The sequence below is a fragment of the Corvus cornix genome, chromosome 15 (genome assembly GCF_000738735.6).
Source record: "Corvus cornix cornix isolate S_Up_H32 chromosome 15, ASM73873v5, whole genome shotgun sequence".
In the NCBI taxonomy this organism is placed as follows: Eukaryota; Metazoa; Chordata; class Aves; order Passeriformes; family Corvidae; genus Corvus; species Corvus cornix.
Genome location: NC_046345.1, coordinates 10,433,247 through 10,452,721, shown reverse-complemented (window position 1 = coordinate 10,452,721; position 19,475 = coordinate 10,433,247). Strand labels below are relative to the sequence as shown.

Genomic DNA, 19,475 nt, shown 5'->3' with positions numbered 1-19,475 from the left:
ATATGGAGTAAGACAGATATGGAATGAATTTGAGCCTTCATCTCTGAAGGTTTATCCATGGAATGCTAGTGTGCCCTAAATGCTGAATGCCAGGAGTAGATATACTGCTCACCTCAAATCTAGAGTTCCTGTTACAGGCAAAATTCATACTAACAGTTTCTGAAATGCTTCCAGTGCACCCCAGCAATATTCCCTACTTGTGATAATACAGCTCAAAGGTGCAGTTCCTTCTAGACAGTGATGATGTTAGTTTTTTTCTCTACAATGAGATTTATCACAAGGGGATTTAATAACATTTACTTAGGGACTTTACTGTTCTACAAACAATAATTTCAGAGAATCTAAGCTAGAGAGTGAGTACAGGAGACCTCATCTTGCTCTTCCAGCCCTAAGAATGACTCGTTTTGGCCATATGATGGGATCTCATCCAGGATCCTCAAGATTTCTGTGGAGGACTCCAAGTACTCAATGTTTCCAGAAAATTCATATACACAAACACCTGAGGACAAATAAGCAACAAATACTTGTACAAAACTAGGACAAAATGCAATTCACTATCCTTTCTCATTATCATTCTAATGCCCTCAAAGATACATTTACTTTCAGTAGGAAGGCATTGCAAATACCTTCCAATAACATATCAAGACAGCTTCATCCTTCTCCATGTTTCTCATTTCCCAGACCACTCTCAGATCCTTGGGTTTTGCTCTGTGTTTGGGTACAGTTCATTCTGATGATGAACTGGGGCCCTCCTCATGCCCTGCCAGCAAGCAGAGGTGTGTGTAGACCCTGCCCTGGGAGCTCACCCACACCTCCAAAAGCCTCTGCCAGCAAAACTGGTACCAAGGGTGGGGGTTAGCTTTGGCACAGGACCTTGGCAGGGTTGGAAAAGTGGGGCAGATACTGTCCCTCAGAAGGGCTCCCTGCCTTCCAGGCCAACATTACCTCCTTCTCTCCAGCTCCTAAATGGGAACAGTGTCTCCTTCCCTGCAGCTCCTGACTGGGAACAGCACCGGGCAGGGGAAGGGCTCCCCGGGCTATGCACACAGGACACCCTCAGGAGAAAGGAGCACCAAACAGCTCAAGACCGTCACGCAGCGATGCCCCGGGGAAGAGGGACCGCTGTGCTCTGGCTAACGCATGGGCAGCCCGAGGCGAGGGAGGCAGAGGCGAGGGCGTGAAGGGCGCCCTCAGGAGTCCCGGGAGGGCGAGGAGCTGCGCGAGAGTGAGGGCGGCGGGAGGGTGAAGGCGGCCGTCAGAGTGAGGGCGGGCGAGAGGGATGGCCTGGAGAGTCTCGGGAGGATGAAGGCGGGCGGGAAGAGCGCCCTGAGGAGCCCCAGGCGGGCGGGAGGGGAGCGCTGAGCAACCTCGGGAGGGTAAGGGAGAGAGGGTCGCCCTGAGGAGCCTCAGGAGCGTGAGGGCAAGCAGGGACAGTTGCCTTCAGGAGCCGCGAGAGGGTGAGGGCGGGAAGCCACGGCCCCGCCCGCAGCACCCCCAGCTTGCGGGCACCTGAGGGGCGGGCGCGCGAGGCCGCGACCAGGTGCGCCCCGCCCCACCCCGCCCCTGCCACCTCCAAGGGCCAATCAGCGAACGCGGGGACGCCGCAGGCGCCACACTGGGCCGTAGGCAGAGGGGCGGGGTCTCCCTCCTTCTCTCTTTCCCTCTTTCTTTCTTTCCCTCCTTCTCTCCCCTCCCGTCTCGCCCGCTGTCCTTTCCCTTCAGCGCGGCGGTAGGAGGCGGCTAGGAGTACCGGTTTAGGTTATTTATTTGTTTATTTGGTCCTGCGGCCGCCCTGAGGCACATGAGGGCGATTATTTGCAGTATTTCTCGGTGTCCAGCTTCTTGTACTCGGGGTTGTAGGGCGCCTTGGCGAAGCACATGGCAGCGGCGCGGTCGCAGTTGCAGATGAACGAGGCGCACTCCTTGTTCTTGCCTGGAGGAGAGAGAGCAGCGGTCAGAGCCCGCGGCTCCTTCGCTAGGCGCTGCAGTGACTCGGGCTGGCATTTCTGCTGTCACGGTGTACTCGTTTCACTGTTGCCATCGTTCTGGGAGTGCACAGGTTTCTCCCCACTAACCCACTGCCCCCAAAGCTTTGTGTTCCATCCAAGCCATCTCTCTCTTTGCCCCTTCCTCCCTTCCCTGCAGCCCTATTTGCCAGCCTCTCTGCTCTTTACCTCCGTTCCAGAGCCCTGTAAAGTCTCCACTATTCATCAGAGGTGTCTGGCAGAAGACGTATAGCAATTCCCAGTTAACATACTGATCTCTTGGATACTGCCATTACAGGGCCTCCCAGAAAAGTACTCAATACCCTGAAGAGTAGACAGGCTTCCCTATATCCTGCCGTACCATATATCTTCATAAAACTTTAAATTGTGGGCTATATAGAGAATACTCGTTTGAGTGCCTGTGTGAGGTGCCCTCCTTTTAACAACCAGTTCCCCTGGCAAGAAGTTGCACTGGTGCAAATGTAACACAGCCCTGTGCCTTCCTAAGAGAGACTGGAGAACATCTGGAGTGATGTGGAAATGGACATACTGCTACATGTGATCTGCCCATCAGAGCAGCTGAAGTGGTACAGCTTAGTGTAGGGGTTGTCCAGGAGGAATCTGCAGGATTCCATTTTCTTTGCCTGGGTGTAGCAGTTATCATGTACTTGGCAGCACCTGGGAAATAAGGAGAAAAAGGTTAGAAAATACCAGAATTGCAAGCTCAACTGACCTGTAAGACACACAAATATGCTAGATTTGCTTTGACAAGGCACTGAACAATTAAAAAAAAGATACCCAGTGATAAGAGGGCAGACACAATGGGATAGAGTTGTGCCAGCTCATGGTCCAAGAGGTTCTAGTACATATATATACTTACAGGAGCATCTTCACACTTGTCTGTTGGGCACAGGGAAAGCAAAAGCCAGTGTTTACCCTACACACCCGCTCAGTGCCTGGTAGCTGACAAGCTCTCAGCCAACACAGTCCAAGACCTGGTTGTCAGACTTGTGTGTCTCTAAATTGCCCATGCCATTTCCTAGCATTTTGCAGTGCAATCCGGCTCTGCACATGTTGATGGTCAAGCACTGGGCAGAGTGTGCAGAGCTGCATCCAGGCTGCTGGCCCAGCACTGCTGCAAAAAAAAGGCTTGAATGAGCACACTGTGCTGCCATAGAAGAGAAAAGAGGAGTTGCTGTAATTATATTTTATCTTAGTAATAAGGCATCAAGGTGTGATAGTGCACATCCTTTTCCCCTTGAATCCATCTGTGAGAGAAAGCTGCGTTCACAGCAGCCAGAGAGTTTTGTAAATGTTCACAGGCAGGGCCAGCTGAGATGAAGCTGAACCAGAAAAGTACAAGCAAGGAAAGAGGTTTGTAAAAGTAGAGTCTTATAAACCTGTCGAGCTTGTCCACTGGAGTGCCGGTGCCCCCCAAGCCACAGTAGCAGCCATAGTCAGCGAAGTCCAGCAGTGGGTAGCTGCCCGGCAGGGTGCACTTGATCATTTTGCGGAACAGCCACACAGCCCGGGGCGAGACCTCAGTGCTAGCTGCACCCACTGGGGAGAGACACAGAGAGTGGTTAGTGTCAGGTTCAGGGTTACCAGTGCGAGGGCAAGGGCACTTACACACCTGACAGCAGGAAAAGCAGGGCCAGGAACTTCATTCTCGCAGCACTTGACACAGAGACTGCTGCTAAGGGAAATGAGTCTTTATACAACAGGGTCACCTTGACATGGGTGTGATATAAACCAGCCAATATTTATGTTACTAAATGCAGACTTCTTCCATCAGAGGCTGTGGGCGGCAGGTTGTGGCGTGACCAGTTGAAGGCCAATTGAGATAAATCCATGAAAGCCAGAAAGGCAAATATTTGCTCTCTAGATTTTTACTATTAAATTCTTGTAGTGCTACTATTAGAAGTCAGCCTGAAAGACCTGGATATTTTTAAGGGCTCTCTACTAAAAAATAATGGCAGTGTGGTAGTTCAGTTGGAAGTTTCTGGCACACTAATTAAGTACCTGCCACTAATGCTTGCATCCTCTTTTTATGGTATCCCACTTATCATTAATCCTGTATCTCTCCATGGGTTCTCTTGGTGTAATGCAGAAAATAAGGTACAGGTTGTCCACTCACATCAAATGACTATTTGGCATGAGCTGAACTGAAAAAAAATCAAGCTGTTCTTTACTTTAAAACCACAGAGAAGGAGGTACTACTAGGCAAGAAACAGGAGCCAAGTGATCTGGAAAACCTCTCTATTTGGCTTAAACAAGGAGTAGTATCTGGTTTTATGTGGCCTTAAGCAATTTACACTGGAAATGAACCGGGCTTAGAAGTTTCAACATACACAGCAGACTTCAGTAACTTAGAGCAGTTTCTCTTTCTCCAACACCAATGCAGAACCCAGTTAAGAACCTTTGGTCCTCTGTGCCAAGGGACGAGCTGAGTTAGGAACCTTGAAAGAAGTTCAAAAAAATGGGTAAGAAAAAGCTTCCTGGAATCAGCCTTGGGTAAGTAAAAACATTGCACTCATATTTAGATCCCAGAGGCTCTGGCATTTTCAGGGCTACAGGTTTGGCATTTTGACACACTCAAGATACAGTTATTAGATGTGATTGTCAAGTCTGTGTTGATTTCCAAAGCACCAAACAAGCCCTCAGCTTTTAAGAGCAGAGGAGGAGGCAAAGGCCACCTTTCTGCAACAGCCCAATATACCAGAGTGCTCATGCAGGAAACTTTGGGCTCACCACCCACCAGTAGGTTCCAAAAAGGGTGATGAGGACACCTTCCTCCTCATAGGGTCTGAAACTACACCAGGGTACCCACAGTACCCACTGGATGTTGACATATCTGTAGGACATCTAGGTAAAGCTAGACATGGTGCTGAACAACCAGATCGATTCCAACTTTTTTGATCTCTTCAACCGCTCCCATTCTGAGGCTCCCCACTCATGGATTACCTACAGCCAAATGGATGCCGAGTTGCAGATTTAAGATTCTCAGTGTTCTAACAGAGTATTGAACAAACATTAAAGGCCGATGTAAAGGACAGTCTGTATGCACAGTTAGTTCAGAAAAAACAATTTAAACTTTTGTCCACAGATCAATCTGCCGACTTTCCCTTCAATATCCACTTAAGTGCTCTCTGTCTTCTCTGCTTTTACCATTAAAAAAAAAAAATTGTTTTCGTACCTATGAAATGTAGGAATCTGTGGTTCCTTTTTCCTCTTTTCTCAGTATCTGATGTATTATTGATGTTTGCTATAAAATTTCCAGTCAAGTGGCCTTTTAAAATCATAAATCAACAACTTCCTACATTTTTAGTTCAACAAAAGGATCACCAAGTGTGGGAAAGCAAGCATGTGAGCATTACAAGAGTGCCTCATGAGAAAAATCCCAGCAGGGTAAAGATTTTTTCACCGATGCTATTTTTGGTTCCCCCCAACCTGTGCTGTATACAAAGCCACTGGTCCTCAGTACACTTGTGAGCGCATTTCAACCTCTTAACTGGTTCCAACTTACAGGCTTAAGCCTTAAATTATTTTTAAGACTTTTTTATAAGCCCCATTGCAGAGTTCCCTACTATTCTACACTGTTAAAATTCTCCTTTCTCTCTTTTGTCTGTTAAGGACTTTACTTCCCATCTCCACATTTTACTTTCTTACATCTAGCTTCCTTGGTCCACCACAGTCAATTGAATCCAGGGTATGAGCCTAACTTCTAAGCACCACATTATCTCCTTTTCTGAACCTACAAATACTTAAACAAAACCTCCGTAATGTAGAGAAGAGACACAATCTCTACTAAAACCAGATCTGCCTCACATTATAAACTGGGCCACTGCCCAAGTGGGGAAGCATAACAGTGAGTAAGAGACCTGCCTGGGGCTTTTATCCTTGAGGCGGGATGCAACTCCTGCCAAGTCTAAGTTCACCTGAAATCTCCCCCACTGGAAAACCTCGCACCCCCAAATAATGACAGAGAAGGACAGTTTTCAAATAATTTATTAGGAATTTAAAACTGAAATCTGGAAAAAGGGTTACAGGTGTGGAGAGAACAAACATTGGAGTGTAATAACTTACTGGCTTAAAAACACAGCTTTATTTCTTTTAAAAAAATGCCCACCCTGAAACCAGAGCCCCAGCCTCCAGGCAGTGGCTAGAGAGTGACTCACAGCCCAGCAGCAGCACAGCTGGCCCAGGATGTCTGGAGGGGGCACAGAAGCAGCTCAGCGCATACACCAAGAGGGAGGAAAGCGCTGTCTGCAGACCCAAATTTGAAGTATATAGAATAAAAATAAACCCAATAAAATGCAGCTCTTCTTTAATTAGGAAATATTTAAAAAAACAGACATACAGACTCTTGTCTCAGTAACAAAAATTATTGCTTTGTGTTTTCAGTACTGATCTGTTAAGTACCTTCTTAACTAAACAGAACTCTCCAAACGCATCGCTCAGGTCAGGACAAATTCCAGCAGACAGGGGAGAGATGGAAGAGAAGGGCCCCGTGGGCACTGTGGCCCTCCCAGTCCTTTTCTAAATGCCCATCTCCTTTATAGGGGCTCAGTTTGGGAGAAGAGAGGGAATGATTTTTAAACTTAAGATGAAGCTGTTATTTCCCTGGGAAAAGAGTTTGGCTGCATCTTAATAAAAGGCTTAATCACCCCCCTTAACAAGGTCTTTGGTTCACTGAAATCCAGACCCAAACCTGCCCTGTGTACTCCTGCTGGAGGCCTCCCCTGGCAGAGTGCTGGTTAGCAGGGGCCTGGATCATACCAGGGGAAGCCCCAGCAGGTTCTGGAGAAGGGACCGGATCACCCGCACAGGACAACTGACAAATTCCCACAGTCTTCAGAACACAGAGTAAAGCAAACGGGAAGCTGCAATTCTGTAATTCATATAATCCCTGAGAAGCCCTTAACCCGCCCCCAAATCACCACCCTAATGCTTTTCTCCCCTGTTAATGAATCCCCATCCCAGAGCCTTGCCCTTCAGAGAACGATTACCCAAATCTCCCCCTGGCTGACACCCCTTCTGATACCCTCGTCTCTGGAGGAGGATCCCCTTTCTCAGGAAATCTTGATGCAAGCGATATTGTTTGGAGAGCGAATTCCTTTCGAAGTAACCAAGACAAGCAACGGCAGCAAAGCCCTTTGCCTAAGCCAGCCCAGAGCTGGCGCTACAGAGCCCAGGGATGGAGTCTGTACATCGAGCAATTCAAAGCAGCTTTAACCCGCTCAGCAAAACAGCCGATGGCTGGTACGTTTCACTCCCGCCCGCCCCCCCCGCCCCCCTTTCATCTCATCTTACAGTAAAAGGTGTACAAAAAAAGAACAAAGTCCTGTCAGGATTCTGCTGGAGAGTATTGCTCACGCTGTGGCACCAAGTCCAGGACCTGGAGCGGCTCCTTGGAGCCAGGCTGCAGGCAGCAGCCAGGTTCAGCTCACAATATTTACATATTATACAGGAGGAAAAGAAAACCCCACGTAAAACTAAACCTAGGGAAAAAAAAATCTTTCAGCTGTAAGGATAGTGTTTTTCACTTAGCAAAATATACATTTGTTTTGTTCCATAGTGATGTCCAACATTTTCGGATCCTTGGAGTTTCACACTTTTCAAAGCCTCACATTCCTCACATTTACAAAACAGAAACAATTAAAAACAGTTTCTTTAAAAAAAATAGAAATACAGCAGTTCCTCTCAGCCTTTGCTCTCTGTCTCTTTCTTCCCTTCAGAACTGCATTCTTGTTACATACCGTGCTTTAAAAACACTGACGACAACAACAACAGTTGAAAATATTCAAAACAGTTTCAAAGCCAAATAAAAATACTCCTCAATGAAAACTACCTAACACAATCACAAAGCCAATTCATAAAATATGTCTACTAGCTCGGGAAAGAGCAAACAACAAAAAGAAGGGGCAGCCCCCAAAAACGATAAAAAAATAAAATAAAAAAATAAAACTAACAGCTAATAAAATAAATAAAAGAAGAATCAGTGGGCTGGGGGCAGGGAGGGGGAAGCGTAAACCGTCGGTGGTTAGTAACAAAGCGAGATGATCTCCTCAGGTTCAGTCCAGTGTGGTCTGGTCAAAGGGAGAGATCGGGCAGGGTGGCAGGAGCCTGGCAGCCAGCCGGCAGTGTGCAGTTTGATTCAAGAGAAAGGTAACCTTGGCTCATCCCCCGAGGCTCACCAGATCCTCCAGCCGCTCACTGTCCTCGGTTAGGTCACTGGGGAATCTACAGGACATAGCAGGAGAGGGAAGGGACAGGATCTAGAACAACCACAGCTTTCCTTCTGGGGTTTTCTTCCTGTGTGATCTGACAGTGATCTCAATACCCAAACTTTGCCCCAACACAGTCTTGCTCTGCACATCGCTGGGACAGGGCATGGGAGAGACGTTTCCATCTCTAATGGCAACATGCAGGCCTGGGAAACAAGGTCCCACACACCATGTGGCCTGGCCCATGGGAGGGCTGGGACATAGCAGGGTTCAGCCATTTCCCCAGCACTCAGCTCAGTGCAGCTCTGCCAGGCTGCCATGGGCTCCTGTCCATGGACACCGTTCCCTCCAGTTTTTGCCCTTCTTTTTGAAAAGCTGGTTGTTGAATTTATTTTAAATTTCAAGCCAGCTAACTTCAATCATATTTGTAAAGCAAACAAAGAATATCCACCAGCTCCCTCTCAGCCCATCCAAGGACCAAAACTAGAACTGATTAAACTTTCCTTCTGCCCTTCTCCCAGGCAGGAGATGAAAAACCTCCCTTCCCAGAGACTGGTCTCAGCAGCAGTGAGAAGAACCAGCTGGATGGTGGAGGCTTCCCCAGCCACACAGAAGAGCCAAGCTTTTCTCTCAGGATCACCACTGGGTTGTGACTCTGGCCAACCCTGCAGATGTTTTCTCTTTTTGTCAGTGCTTCATTTTCTTCCTCTTTGTGCCAGACACTAAGACACTCTCCACTCCCAGCCTGGGGAGCATTCAGTAGGAACCCAACCTGCCAAGCCTCTGGTGCAGGAGAGAGCCCCAGGCTGGCCACAGGACTCCTCCCGCCGACTGGGCCAGGCCATGGAGCCTCACAGCAACATCCACAGCTTCAGCTGAGAGCCCGAGCACAGGGGCCAGCTGAGAACCTCACTCCTCTCTCTCTCTTTACCTGCTCCTGTTCAAAGGTCTCTTACCTCCTGCCTCCTTGGTCCCCAGCTTCAGTGATACCCATTGGTAAAAGCTGTTGCAATCAAGGGACCCTGTGAAGAAAGAGTTAAAACCCCACTCTTAAACAAAAGAAAAGTGAAGAAGAATTACTAACACGACAAATTCAGTCATGGCCCAGATGACAGAGAAACTATTTTCAGTTGGAGGTGCCAGGTCTAAAGAGCACATCACCCTGCAGGATGCTGTGTCAGGGCCAAGACAGGCTCTTGGAAAGCCTGAGCTAGATCTGGGAAAGGTCTGGAGATCAGGACCTTGAGTGGTGATCAGGCAGAGCCAGCAGAAACCAAGGATGTGGACTCCAAGTGAGCCACTGCACTCTGCACAGTCTGTCTTTGGTCTGGGGCTCAGCAGTGGCACAGCCAATGCTGCAGTGGGTGGTATTTCATAAACAGAAATCAGGCTGTAGGCTGAGGGGGCTGCCCGCTGCTGCTCACCTCCCTCACCATGTGGAGACACAGCCCACTCCCCATCTCCCTCCCCCCCAGAGGGCACAGGGAGCACTCACCCCTAGGCTGTGTCCAAAGCCGGTGCTTGGGGCTGGACTGGCAGCGCTGATGTAACTGCTAACCCCTGAGTCCTGGTTGGCGGCTCCATAAAGCTCTGCCATCGGCCCGGGACTGGTGGTGCCCAGAAACCCACCAGTGCGACTGGGGGTGGAACCTACAGGAGGCAGCAGAACTACGTAGTGAAGATCCCAAAAATGCAACCCCATCCCACCCCCCCTCCCACAGCCCCTTGGCAAACCTCCATGACAAGACTCCCCCGCTGGGGAGAAAGTGGAGTTACCTGTCCCTCGCACCACGGCCGCTGCAGCCGCTGCTGCTGCCATTGGTCCATATGCAGTGAGGGGGATTGCTGGAAAAGAAGGAATAGGCATCTCAGGAGCATTGTGGCTACATGGGAAACTCCTCGAAGGCAGCCTTCATTTCCCACTGCAAAATACTGGGCCCACACATACATACTGTCTTAGTGCACCGAGAACATCCAAGGATGACAACAGGAAAATGCATAGCCCTGAATTTATCAGTGTTCTTTTGCACTGCCAGCGTCCAGCAGAATGCACGAGCCATGCTCTGTCAAGCCCACACCCCAGAGCAGCCAAAGGCACGGTATGGAAAAGCTAGCTGAATGAGAAGTGGGCAATTTCAGATGTATGCTGTCACTACTAAGCTTGCAAGATGCAGTTAATCTGAAGCTACGGATCCAGATTTTGCAGTGAATGTGGAGAATAGGAAAAGCTCAAGGACAGAAGCTTAACATCCTGAGGCTCAGCCCCTCCTCTGTCTCTTGGTAATATTCTTGAATAACAGCCTCTTTCTATTCTTTAATAGCCTCTTTCTCCCTATTTCTTTGCTCAAGATCTACCATCCTTCTCACACTGAGTTTTGCTCCTGAATTGCTCAAAACCTCATTGTTCATTGTAGAAAAGCAGGAAACATATACCTAGGGAGCAGGAACTAGAAATGGCTTAATTAAAACAGTTAAGTCTTAATTTATATGTAGCAGTTCTAATTCCCAACTCTACTGCCACAGGCATTCAGCCCTCGGGGCAGAAGGCATCTAGCCAGTATGTTTCTCTTTGCCCTTAAAATGACTGGGTCAGCATTTCATGCTTGAATGTGAAATTCACTGTGATTCTGTTTAGAGCACCATAAAAAGAGGTCAGAACAAATCAATCATGTAAAGGCTGAAACCCAGACTAGCTTAGGAGGGAATATTTAGTAGCAGGCACCAGCCTGTTACAAGCAAACATCATACGAGGCTTCTATCTGGGTTAGTTGCTCATTACAGGCCCTGGGCCAATGCAAGCATGTTGCTGCTTCACATCACCCCCAAAGATGCTGTTCTGGGAAAGAAAGGCTTCTGGCAGCCACTCTCCTACCCCATCCCTGCTGCAAGTCCCTAACACAAGAGTGAATGTGGTTTTACTGAGAAAGGAGGTGAGGTCTTCTCAAAAGCTCCAGTTCTTTTTCCAAGAAAAACCCTTCTTGCCTTTGCAGTCTTACGTACTGAGACACCAGGCTTGTGTTGTGGTGACAAAGCACCTGTGCGTGCATCCCTGGCTGTGCCATCCCCTCCATTTGGTTCCCCTTGCCAAGCCACAAAGTGCAGCCCATGTGTGCTGCAGCCACTTGAAGGCACAAGGGCCCTTGAGTGCACAGCTCGCTGCACCTTCGTGGGAGCGGGGGCCCTGCCCTCTGTGGGGCAAACTCCAGCCTATACATGGGAATCGCAGCCACGGCCCAGCCAAGCGGCTGCGCAGGGCTTGTTTAACAGGAGGTAAGCATATCGAGGAGGGAAGAATGCCATGACCTCCAGCTGGTATTTCAGAGAGACACTCAGGACTGTAAGCTAACGTGGCATCCAGCCAGGACAGCAGCATTAATAACTTCTTGTTGTGCAGAGCCCTGGTGCACCCAGGCTACCGGTGACAGCCAGGCATCAGGTGAGTCACCTCTGCTAGGGAAAGGCACAGGACAGCCGGGGGTGGACATGAAGGGAAAAACACTTCTGCCAAGTCACCAACATTCCGCTACAAATGTGATGGGTTTTGCAGAAAAACACACATGTAAATAAACAACTGGACCCCCATCTGCTTTGCTTGCTAATCAGAAGGCTCAAAGGTGCTTATGCAGCTGTATACATTGTGTCAGGGAAGGGTTTTGTTAAGAGGGAGACAGGATTTAGTCTTCCCCTACCTCCCTCAGGGAAATTTGTTCATAGGTGGCCACCAACCTCAGTAGAGAGTCCCTGATGATTAACATAATTTTGTGCCACAGAAACTCCCTTTCAAGCCTGTTTGTACTGCTAATTCCAGAAAAGCTTCCCAGGAAGGTTTTCCATACCCTTTTGCAGAGAAATACAAGCCCTGAAACAGGTGGGGGGGCAAGGAAGCACTGGAAAGGAGGACCACAGAAATGAGATGGCACACAGGGAGCAGAGTGCTACACAAAGCTGCTTTTCTATGACAAAAATCATGGACAGGACAGAGCTGGGGAAAACATGGCCATAGAGGGGAGAGGAGACAGAAGGAACATCACGTAGGGAGAACACACTGCACACACCCCGGGAGCTGAGGATCCAGAGGGCATTTGGACTTTGAAGACACTGACAATGATCCTCTGCTCCCATTTTGTTCCACAGCTCCCTACAAGCACTGCAGAACTTTGCAAAGTCCCACCACACTCACTCCTACCTGGGAAGCCTGTGTGGGAGTAGCTGGGGAGCTGCACCACCCAGAGAAGGGAAAGCATTCCCTGCAGCCCCTCCTGCCCAGGGAAATGGGATTAGAGTAACCAGGGGTGCATCTACACCCTCTCCCTCCCCCCAGCACTCCAAATTTCATTCTTGCAACAGCTCAGGTTAAAGCCATTTGTAGACCTGTGGAAGTCACCCTGCTCTCTGCAGTTTCCATATCTGGTTTACATACAGCCTGGGGCAAGGAGCAAAAAATGAGGCAAGCAGCAGGAAAGGACCTGCATGGCCCTTTTCAGAGGCAATGCACACGGCTCTGACTGCCTCTCCATCTTTTCATCCCCAGCTTTCCAGATGAAAGAGGAAGGAAATAAGGCACATTTCCAGTCTAACTGCACGAGGCTGTGGAGCAGCAACATCACTGAAACAGCCCAAAGCCCCCTTCTGCCCTTCCAGCTTGTGAGTTTAGGAAATGAGTGGGACTGACCTGTGAGCTCAGGGAGGACGGGGGCACTCGGGAGAGGGGTCCGCTCTACACGGAACTCTAAAAACGAAATGCAAGACAGCTTAGGAATTCATCAAATGCCCCAAGGGAGACCCCGCAGAGACACAGCAGCCGGGGTCTGCTGGGGGAGCAGTCTGCAACCAGACTGCGACCAGGCCAGTGTCTTCTTTAAACTGATTTATAACTGGTGCTGAAAGGTGCTCGACTCCTGCCCTGAAGGCTGAAAGGATCCATTTATCCTTGGAATAAATGTGGCCAGGGCAGGGCAAGTTCAAGCTTCAATGTGCAGCCTCAGGTCTGCCCTGGAGCACTGCTCTGTGACCTGGCCAATCTGACCTGTCAGTGGCAAGGCCAGTAGGTGCTCAGTACGTGCCACACTCAGCCTGGCACAGGTTTACAATGAGGGACTTGAAGCCACTACAGCTGGATTCATGGAGAGCTTCCAGACAGCCAGGAGGCAACAGCAACTTTCAGCCAGTCAGCCTGGGCTCACCTCAGGCGAAGGGGAAACTTCTCATTCCCAGCCCCTAATATCAAAACTTCATATATCAACCATCACACTGAGGGATGGAGTAAGGAAGGGATGCTCAGAGTTGCCACATCTCTAGAAAACAGCAATAGCACAGTGTGTCCCTTAAATGTGCTCTGCCTCATTTCCCTGCCTGGCAGAGAGTGAGAGGGAGGAGAGGCCCCACAAAGCTCTGAGCAGCTGCGGCACAGCAGGTTCCAGCCATTGATCTCAGAATCCATGTTCTGAGCACATGGCAGGGGTGGGAGCTTGAAACCACCCAGTTTGCAGGGGATCTGCAGCCCCCTGGCCAAGCAGATGCTTTGTGAAGGTGGTGAGTGGTCCAGGCACTGTTCACAACACAACTGCAGTGCTGCAGGCCCCTGCCTTTTGCATGCCCAGGAGTTCCCTGGCACATAGGGTTTAACATTCTGTTCTACTTCCAGAGTGGTGGCAACTCTGGTAAAGAGAGAGAGACACACACAAAGGCGGTGAGACAGGCAGAGCTGCAGGGCCCTTCTGTGTCACAGCAGCAGCCCTACAGAGGAGGCCAGCAGAAATGGTGTCGGAGCAGCCTTGGGCTTTTCTTGCCACTGCAGTGTGAGGATAATCCTAATGAAGGACAGGCTGTTCCCACCTATTCCAGGCTTCTCCCATCCCCCTTCCACATCCATCTTCAATTTAAAGAAAGACCAAACAGGGGAAAGGGTGAAAGGGGCAGGGCCTGGGTTATAGATCATGCCAGAGGCTCCCATCACCTGAAGGCAGACCAAAAAACAGAGCAGGGAGTTCCACTCACCAGGAAACTGGTAAGTGTAACCAGGTGCAATGCCAGTGTAACTTCGACTCGCGTAGGTGGCAGCTTGGAAGCCTGGATAACCTGGGGAAGAGAAAAGAACTCTGTTACTGCAAGCTGGCAAGGTCTGTGCCTGCAGTACCTGGCTGCTCACGAGCAACATGACCATCCTTTGGCATTAGACAGCAGAAAGAGGGGTAACAGCAGAAGCCCCAGGAGAGTGCTGGGCAGAGCGCAAAACGCGTGCGAGCCTGCAGAAGAGTTTTAGCAGACCCATTTAATTTTTCCTTGCTCCAAACACATAAGGACGTGGAGATTTCCTTCTTAAACTCACAGCTCCGCAGACTAAGGCTTTCTGATACATCAGCTGGATTTACAAACTGGAGATCAAGGAGGAGGGGGCATTTGAATGGCTGAACAGCTCTGAGTCACTTTTGCACTAGAAGGGCTGGTGAATGCAGGTACAAAGAATATTTCTTCCTGGCACAGGCAGGAGCACAACTCCTGCTGTTCTCCGGGAAGCTGACCACCTACAGGAACAAGCCTGTGAGAATGCAGGGCATTGACTCACAGATTAATATTTGATTTGAGATCTCCCAAGACATGAGTCTGTGGATTTCCCAGTGACTCAGTTTGAATCTTGCTGCTTTAAAATCCACATGGCTTAGAAAAGGCAAAACCCAAAACCACAGGCTGGAGATTTATTTTCCTTCAATAAGTCAAGTGAAAACATTGGTGGAAAAATGCCCTTTTGGGGGTTTTGTTCAGTGACTAACTGCTACTCAGCAGGCTTAGCACTGAGAGCCAGGCTGAGTACACCTTGCCCAGCAACACCAGCAATGATCCTGAGCAAACAGTACTCTTGGGTCTGAGCTCCAGTGAAAGTGGGAAGAGAGAGAAGCCAGGACCAACACTCACACTGGAAGGATCATGCTGACTCTCAGATCTAGGCATGAGGTTTTGTAGACCTGGAAAATGAGGCTACAAATGACTCTTTTTTTCATTTCTTAATTTTATCTGAATGCTTCTGCCTTGGGAGCATTGGTAGACATGATACCCAGCCTGCTTGTCACCAATTTCTCCTTACAAGACAGTCCCATGATAAATGTATCACTTTCCCTGCAATACCAGATATTTGCTGTACCTGAGAGGGAGGGAACAGAGTGAAATAACACTGAACTAGAACTTTAAAGGCATTTTAACAGTCTTTAAATGGCAGAGGGGACATTTACGCAGACCACTGTTTCAAGTGGAAGCTCAGGGGCTCTTTTAATCAACTAATTCATCAGCAAGCCTGTAGAAGTATGGGAGGAAGATGCCTGGGTGCAGATTACTCCACACTCAGCTCTGCAGTTACATCCTATTCCATATGAAGGGATTGCTGTCCGTGCGCCACGGCACTGCGGGACCGTGGAGGAGCTGCCGAGAGGCAGAACCGCGCCCGCAGGGGCTGTGCCCAGCCGGCCCAGCTATTGCAGGACCGGCCGGGCTGTCGCAGGGCAGCGGTGGCACGTTTGCAGTTTTTCCAGGTGCCAGCAGAGGGCAAGTTGCGATCGCGAACAGGTCCCGGCGCCCCCGCAGCGCCGCCGGCCCCGCATGAGGAGCGCTGCCCTTGGCCACTGCGCCGCTCCCGGAATAAACCTCTAAGCTGCTGCCTGGCACGGCCGGCAGCGGGGGAGCGCGGGAGAGCTGTCTGGGGGCTTACCCAGCATGCCGATGCCCAGCATGAAGGCATCCATCCCGTAAGGCATGACTCGGGACCGCCCTCGTGCAGAGCCCGTTGGAGACATCACCTCCTTCGGCTGAGCTTTTTTACACTCCACCTGCCACAAGAAAGTAAGGATCAGGCTGGATCACAGGCTGTCACAGGACACGGCCAAAGAGCACAAGCAGACCAAGCAGGGCTGCCTGCATGACAGCACATCCCAGCTCCAGCCACCTCCGCCAGCCCGCTCCGCTGCCCTTCCCTGGCATCCCTGTCCCCAGCCTGCATGGTGCCAGCCTTCCTTCTTGCTCTGCAGCCACCACAGGCAATGGGGAGCTCAGACATTTTTCTTCTCCTCCTAGTGCTGCCCTTGATGTTCTACCTGACCCTGCACCAGGGTCTCAAAGCCTTATTTTCCTCATTTCTGAATAAAAGTAAAACCTGTCCCCTCCCAGGCCACCACGAGGTTTTGTGTAACTTCAAAACCTCCAAGCACAGCACAATTCCTTGTTTAATTAGCTCTCCTCCTTGAGAACTCAGTATTATGCTTGTTCACCTCAATATGGTGACTTTCTTCCCCAGACTGACTGCTGTGATTTTTGGGAAAATACTCGATCTGATTCCCCAAAGCAGAGAAAATGCATCAGGACTCAAGTGCCTCACACCCTGCTCCTGTGCCACTGCCCTGCTCTCTCCCACACCTCTGTCCCTGCTCCCCCAGGTTCTGCCCCAGACACTCACCATTTTGTTGTTGATCTCATGGAAATGGATTTCACACACTTTTTCCACAATGTCTTCACTTTCAAATGTGACAAACCCAAATCCTAAAGAAAAAGCAAAACTCCCTGATCAGGTCAGAGCTCTCACAGTTTGAACCCTCTACTCACAGTCTTTTACTAGCAGGAGAAAAGTACAGTACAATCAGCCCTTTTGAAAACAGCTGTCACTCATCTTCCCTCTCCAGCAAATTCTGCTTTTATGCACAAGAACAGGATTGTCCTCTTATAGATTCTCCTCGCCTACTCATCCTGTACTTCCCACCCACTCTGACCCACCCAATTGGTCTCAAAAATAGGTTTGGTTTTTTTTTTAAACTTCGCTATTTATGAGGCAAACCACATGGCTGGTAACACTGGGGAGATCTGGGCAGATGCTCACACAAAGAGTCGGTGGGGAAACCAACAGCTGCTTGCCAGGTCATCACCACTCTCACTAAACACACCCCACCAGCAGGAACACCCTGCAGTTCCCTCGCAGGCACTGGCCATAAAGCCTCATGTGAGCAGGCACAGATCAGCATTGCAGCTGCATACAGTGAGGCAGATATAGGCACAGTGATTTGCAAAGTTTCACCAAAGTAAGGTTTTTATCTAGGGTAAGACAGGACAGCATGTTCCTGGCCCCTGGCCCACGCTCACACCTCCTTTCTCTCACCAACCCCTTTGCTGACAGTTTTGGCAAAGCCCCTTGGGTGGGCAGACTGAACTCCTCTCAGCTGACTGCAGCTGTTTCTGGAGAACTGAGGCAGGTGGGAGGATATCTTAAAGCTTGCCGTGCAAGCAAGCTGGGATTAAGCAGAGCTTTCCGCTTTCCAGAACTGGCCAATACCATGGCGCTGTAAAATAACATTTAAAAGCAGACGGGAATCCACTGCCCAAAACCCCACCTTTTCTCCACACTGCCAGAAACACCTCCCAATAAACTTCGCCATCTGTCTGTGCCCAGGTAGTTTCACAGCCTTCACCTCAACACCCACAAGCAGAGGAGCTCAGGAATTCAACAGCAAAACCCTGATGTCAAAAGCAGACCCCCACCAGGCCTGCTGTGCCCTGGGCTGAGGCCCTCACTGTTGACACAGAGGCTGGCAGCTCTCCCTGCTGCTTCCCAAACACCTAACAGCTCTAATTGGACCAGTGATTGGAAGGCACCCATGGGGGTGCCTTCCAGTCACTGGTTCCTCCATGGGTCACATGGAGGAACAGGGGTTAACACTTCTTCCCTTTCAAGATGAAGCTGGAACAACATCCTCGGACTGCCAAGGCCTGGCAGTCAGAGTAGATCTAATGGCTTTAGAAAAAAGCAAAAATCTGAAGGGCACAGAGTGTAGCAAGAGCAGAAGGGAGAGTTCCCTCACTGCTCTGGGAGCAGGGATGCTTGGAAGTGCTTCAAACAACGGGATAGCAGCCAGCACAGGGCTGTTACTGACCCTGACTGGGAAGAGGCTGAAGCTAAGTTTGCAGGTCAAGTTGTTGCCAATAAATCTCCAAGTTGGATGCAAGTGTCAAGCCCTGCCACACCACCAGGTAGTTGGTCTGAGGACTCACCAGGAAGGCAGGGATGCCCATGGATGGGCTGGGTCCAGATAGCACAAATAGTACAGCCTTGCTCCCATCCTGCAACCAGACTCCACCAGCAGGACTCAGGTAAGAGAAGGTGACCTGGGCGCATAAGTGGGCTCCAGGCCGAGGAAGGGGTGAGAAGCAGGCACTCTTCAGGCTCTCGTGTCAGCTTTCCCAGAGCTCAGATTACTCGGGACAAGGTAAGACACATACTGCGGGCTGGAGCCACAGAGGTGAGCACACAGAGGAGGGGGCCGTCTCGTCTCACATAGCTGCAACTCGACAAGTTTACAGCACAGGAAATGCACTGGACAAAAGCTCTCTGTGCTGCAAGGGCCACTGGTAAAGGATGCAGATGCAAAAGAATGGGGTGACTGGAGGCAAGATAAAGAGCAGCTGTGACCCGCATCCCCTGCTGCTGGGATACTGACCCCTCCCTAGGCAAGGCAGGGGGCAAACCCTCTGCAGTAACCTCTCCTAGGGCCAGAAGACAGCTCTCACCTCGGTGTCGGTTCGTTGTCTTGTCAAACATCAGCATAGCATCATCCACCTGCAAAGAGAACGGCTGCAGTCAGATTATTACTGCTGCAATGAGCATCCTCCAACACAATTGTTCAGAGCTTCCTTGCCCTCCCCAAACCTGAGGGGATCAAGATGAGAAATCCTGTCCCCAAGAAGGAAACAGGGTGTGCACACATATGCACTGCACATAAGCTACTACACCAGGCACTTCCCCAAGCCACAACCAGCATGGTCCCGGTCCCTCCACCAGCCCGGGGCAGGTGCTGCCGAGCTGAGCCCCCTCAGCCCAGCCCCTGGCAACAAGCGGCCCCAATTGTTTGCCTGTGGCTCCAGCCGGGGGCCAAGGAGCAGGGAGGGCATTGTTCCCAAATCCCGGCCTCAGAGGAGAAGAGAATCAAAGGGGGGCAGAGAAGCAAAGCTGGAGAGGGGAGAGGAATAAGGGGCCTCCCAACGGCAGGGGAAGCAGAGGTCTTAGACAACACAGCCTGCCTGGGAAAGCTGGGAAGCACCCCCACCCCCACCCCCGAGGAGCCTTTCCTCTAAGTGAGGTTTCCCACTGCTAGAGGCTGTAATTAGAGCAAATTTACTGCAAGGCCTGAGCGGGGCTGCCTTCCCGGGGGGAGGGGCGGCCGGATCCCATCCCCCAGCCGGCCTGGGGCTGCTCTCCTTCCCGGCACATCGCCGCCTGGTGCCACTTTTCCCC

At 50.3% G+C, this 19,475-nt stretch overlaps 2 protein-coding genes across 5 annotated transcripts in view; both read right to left on the bottom strand.

Moving 5' to 3' along the window:
• Window positions 1–1,786: 1,786 nt before the first annotated feature.
• PLA2G1B (phospholipase A2 group IB) lies at window positions 1,787–5,911 on the bottom strand. Its single transcript, XM_010398062.2, has 4 exons — window positions 3,619–5,911; window positions 3,386–3,545; window positions 2,536–2,663; window positions 1,787–1,933 (listed from the first exon to the last, which is right to left on the bottom strand). The coding sequence occupies exons 1-4, from the start codon at window positions 3,650–3,652 to the stop codon at window positions 1,812–1,814; spliced, it is 444 nt and encodes a 147-aa protein (XP_010396364.1). The 5' UTR covers window positions 3,653–5,911; the 3' UTR covers window positions 1,787–1,811.
• A 64-nt stretch (window positions 5,912–5,975) lies between these two features.
• Window positions 5,976–19,475, bottom strand: part of MSI1 (musashi RNA binding protein 1) — a 30,428-nt gene continuing 16,928 nt past the window's right edge. For 2 of the 4 annotated variants that reach the window (XM_039561098.1, XM_039561099.1), the window contains exons 7-15: window positions 18,752–18,800; window positions 16,653–16,735; window positions 15,912–16,029; window positions 14,210–14,290; window positions 12,885–12,941; window positions 9,989–10,057; window positions 9,708–9,862; window positions 9,169–9,234; window positions 5,976–8,228 (exon numbers count right to left, since the gene is read on the bottom strand). In XM_039561098.1, coding sequence (XP_039417032.1) covers window positions 9,193–9,234; window positions 9,708–9,862; window positions 9,989–10,057; window positions 12,885–12,941; window positions 14,210–14,290; window positions 15,912–16,029; window positions 16,653–16,735; window positions 18,752–18,800 — 654 coding nt within the window. In that variant the 3' untranslated portion in view covers window positions 5,976–8,228; window positions 9,169–9,192. The remainder of the gene's footprint in view (window positions 8,229–9,168; window positions 9,235–9,707; window positions 9,863–9,988; window positions 10,058–12,884; window positions 12,942–14,209; window positions 14,291–15,911; window positions 16,030–16,652; window positions 16,736–18,751; window positions 18,801–19,475) is intronic. The other 2 variants (XM_039561100.1, XM_039561101.1) reach the window with 1 other exon arrangement.

Bases quoted from the DNA above. Each gene is read 5' to 3' on its own strand.
- PLA2G1B (XM_010398062.2), bottom strand. From the start codon at position 3,652: ATGAAGTTCCTGGCCCTGCTTTTCCTGCTGTCAG. The intron at 3,546-3,618 runs GTGTGTAAGTGC...GTCTCTCCCCAG, and splicing joins CCTGCTTTTCCTGCTGTCAG to TGGGTGCAGCTAGCACTGAG. The intron at 1,934-2,535 runs GTATGTCCATTT...TCTCTCCTCCAG, and splicing joins TGGGCAGATCACATGTAGCA to GCAAGAACAAGGAGTGCGCC.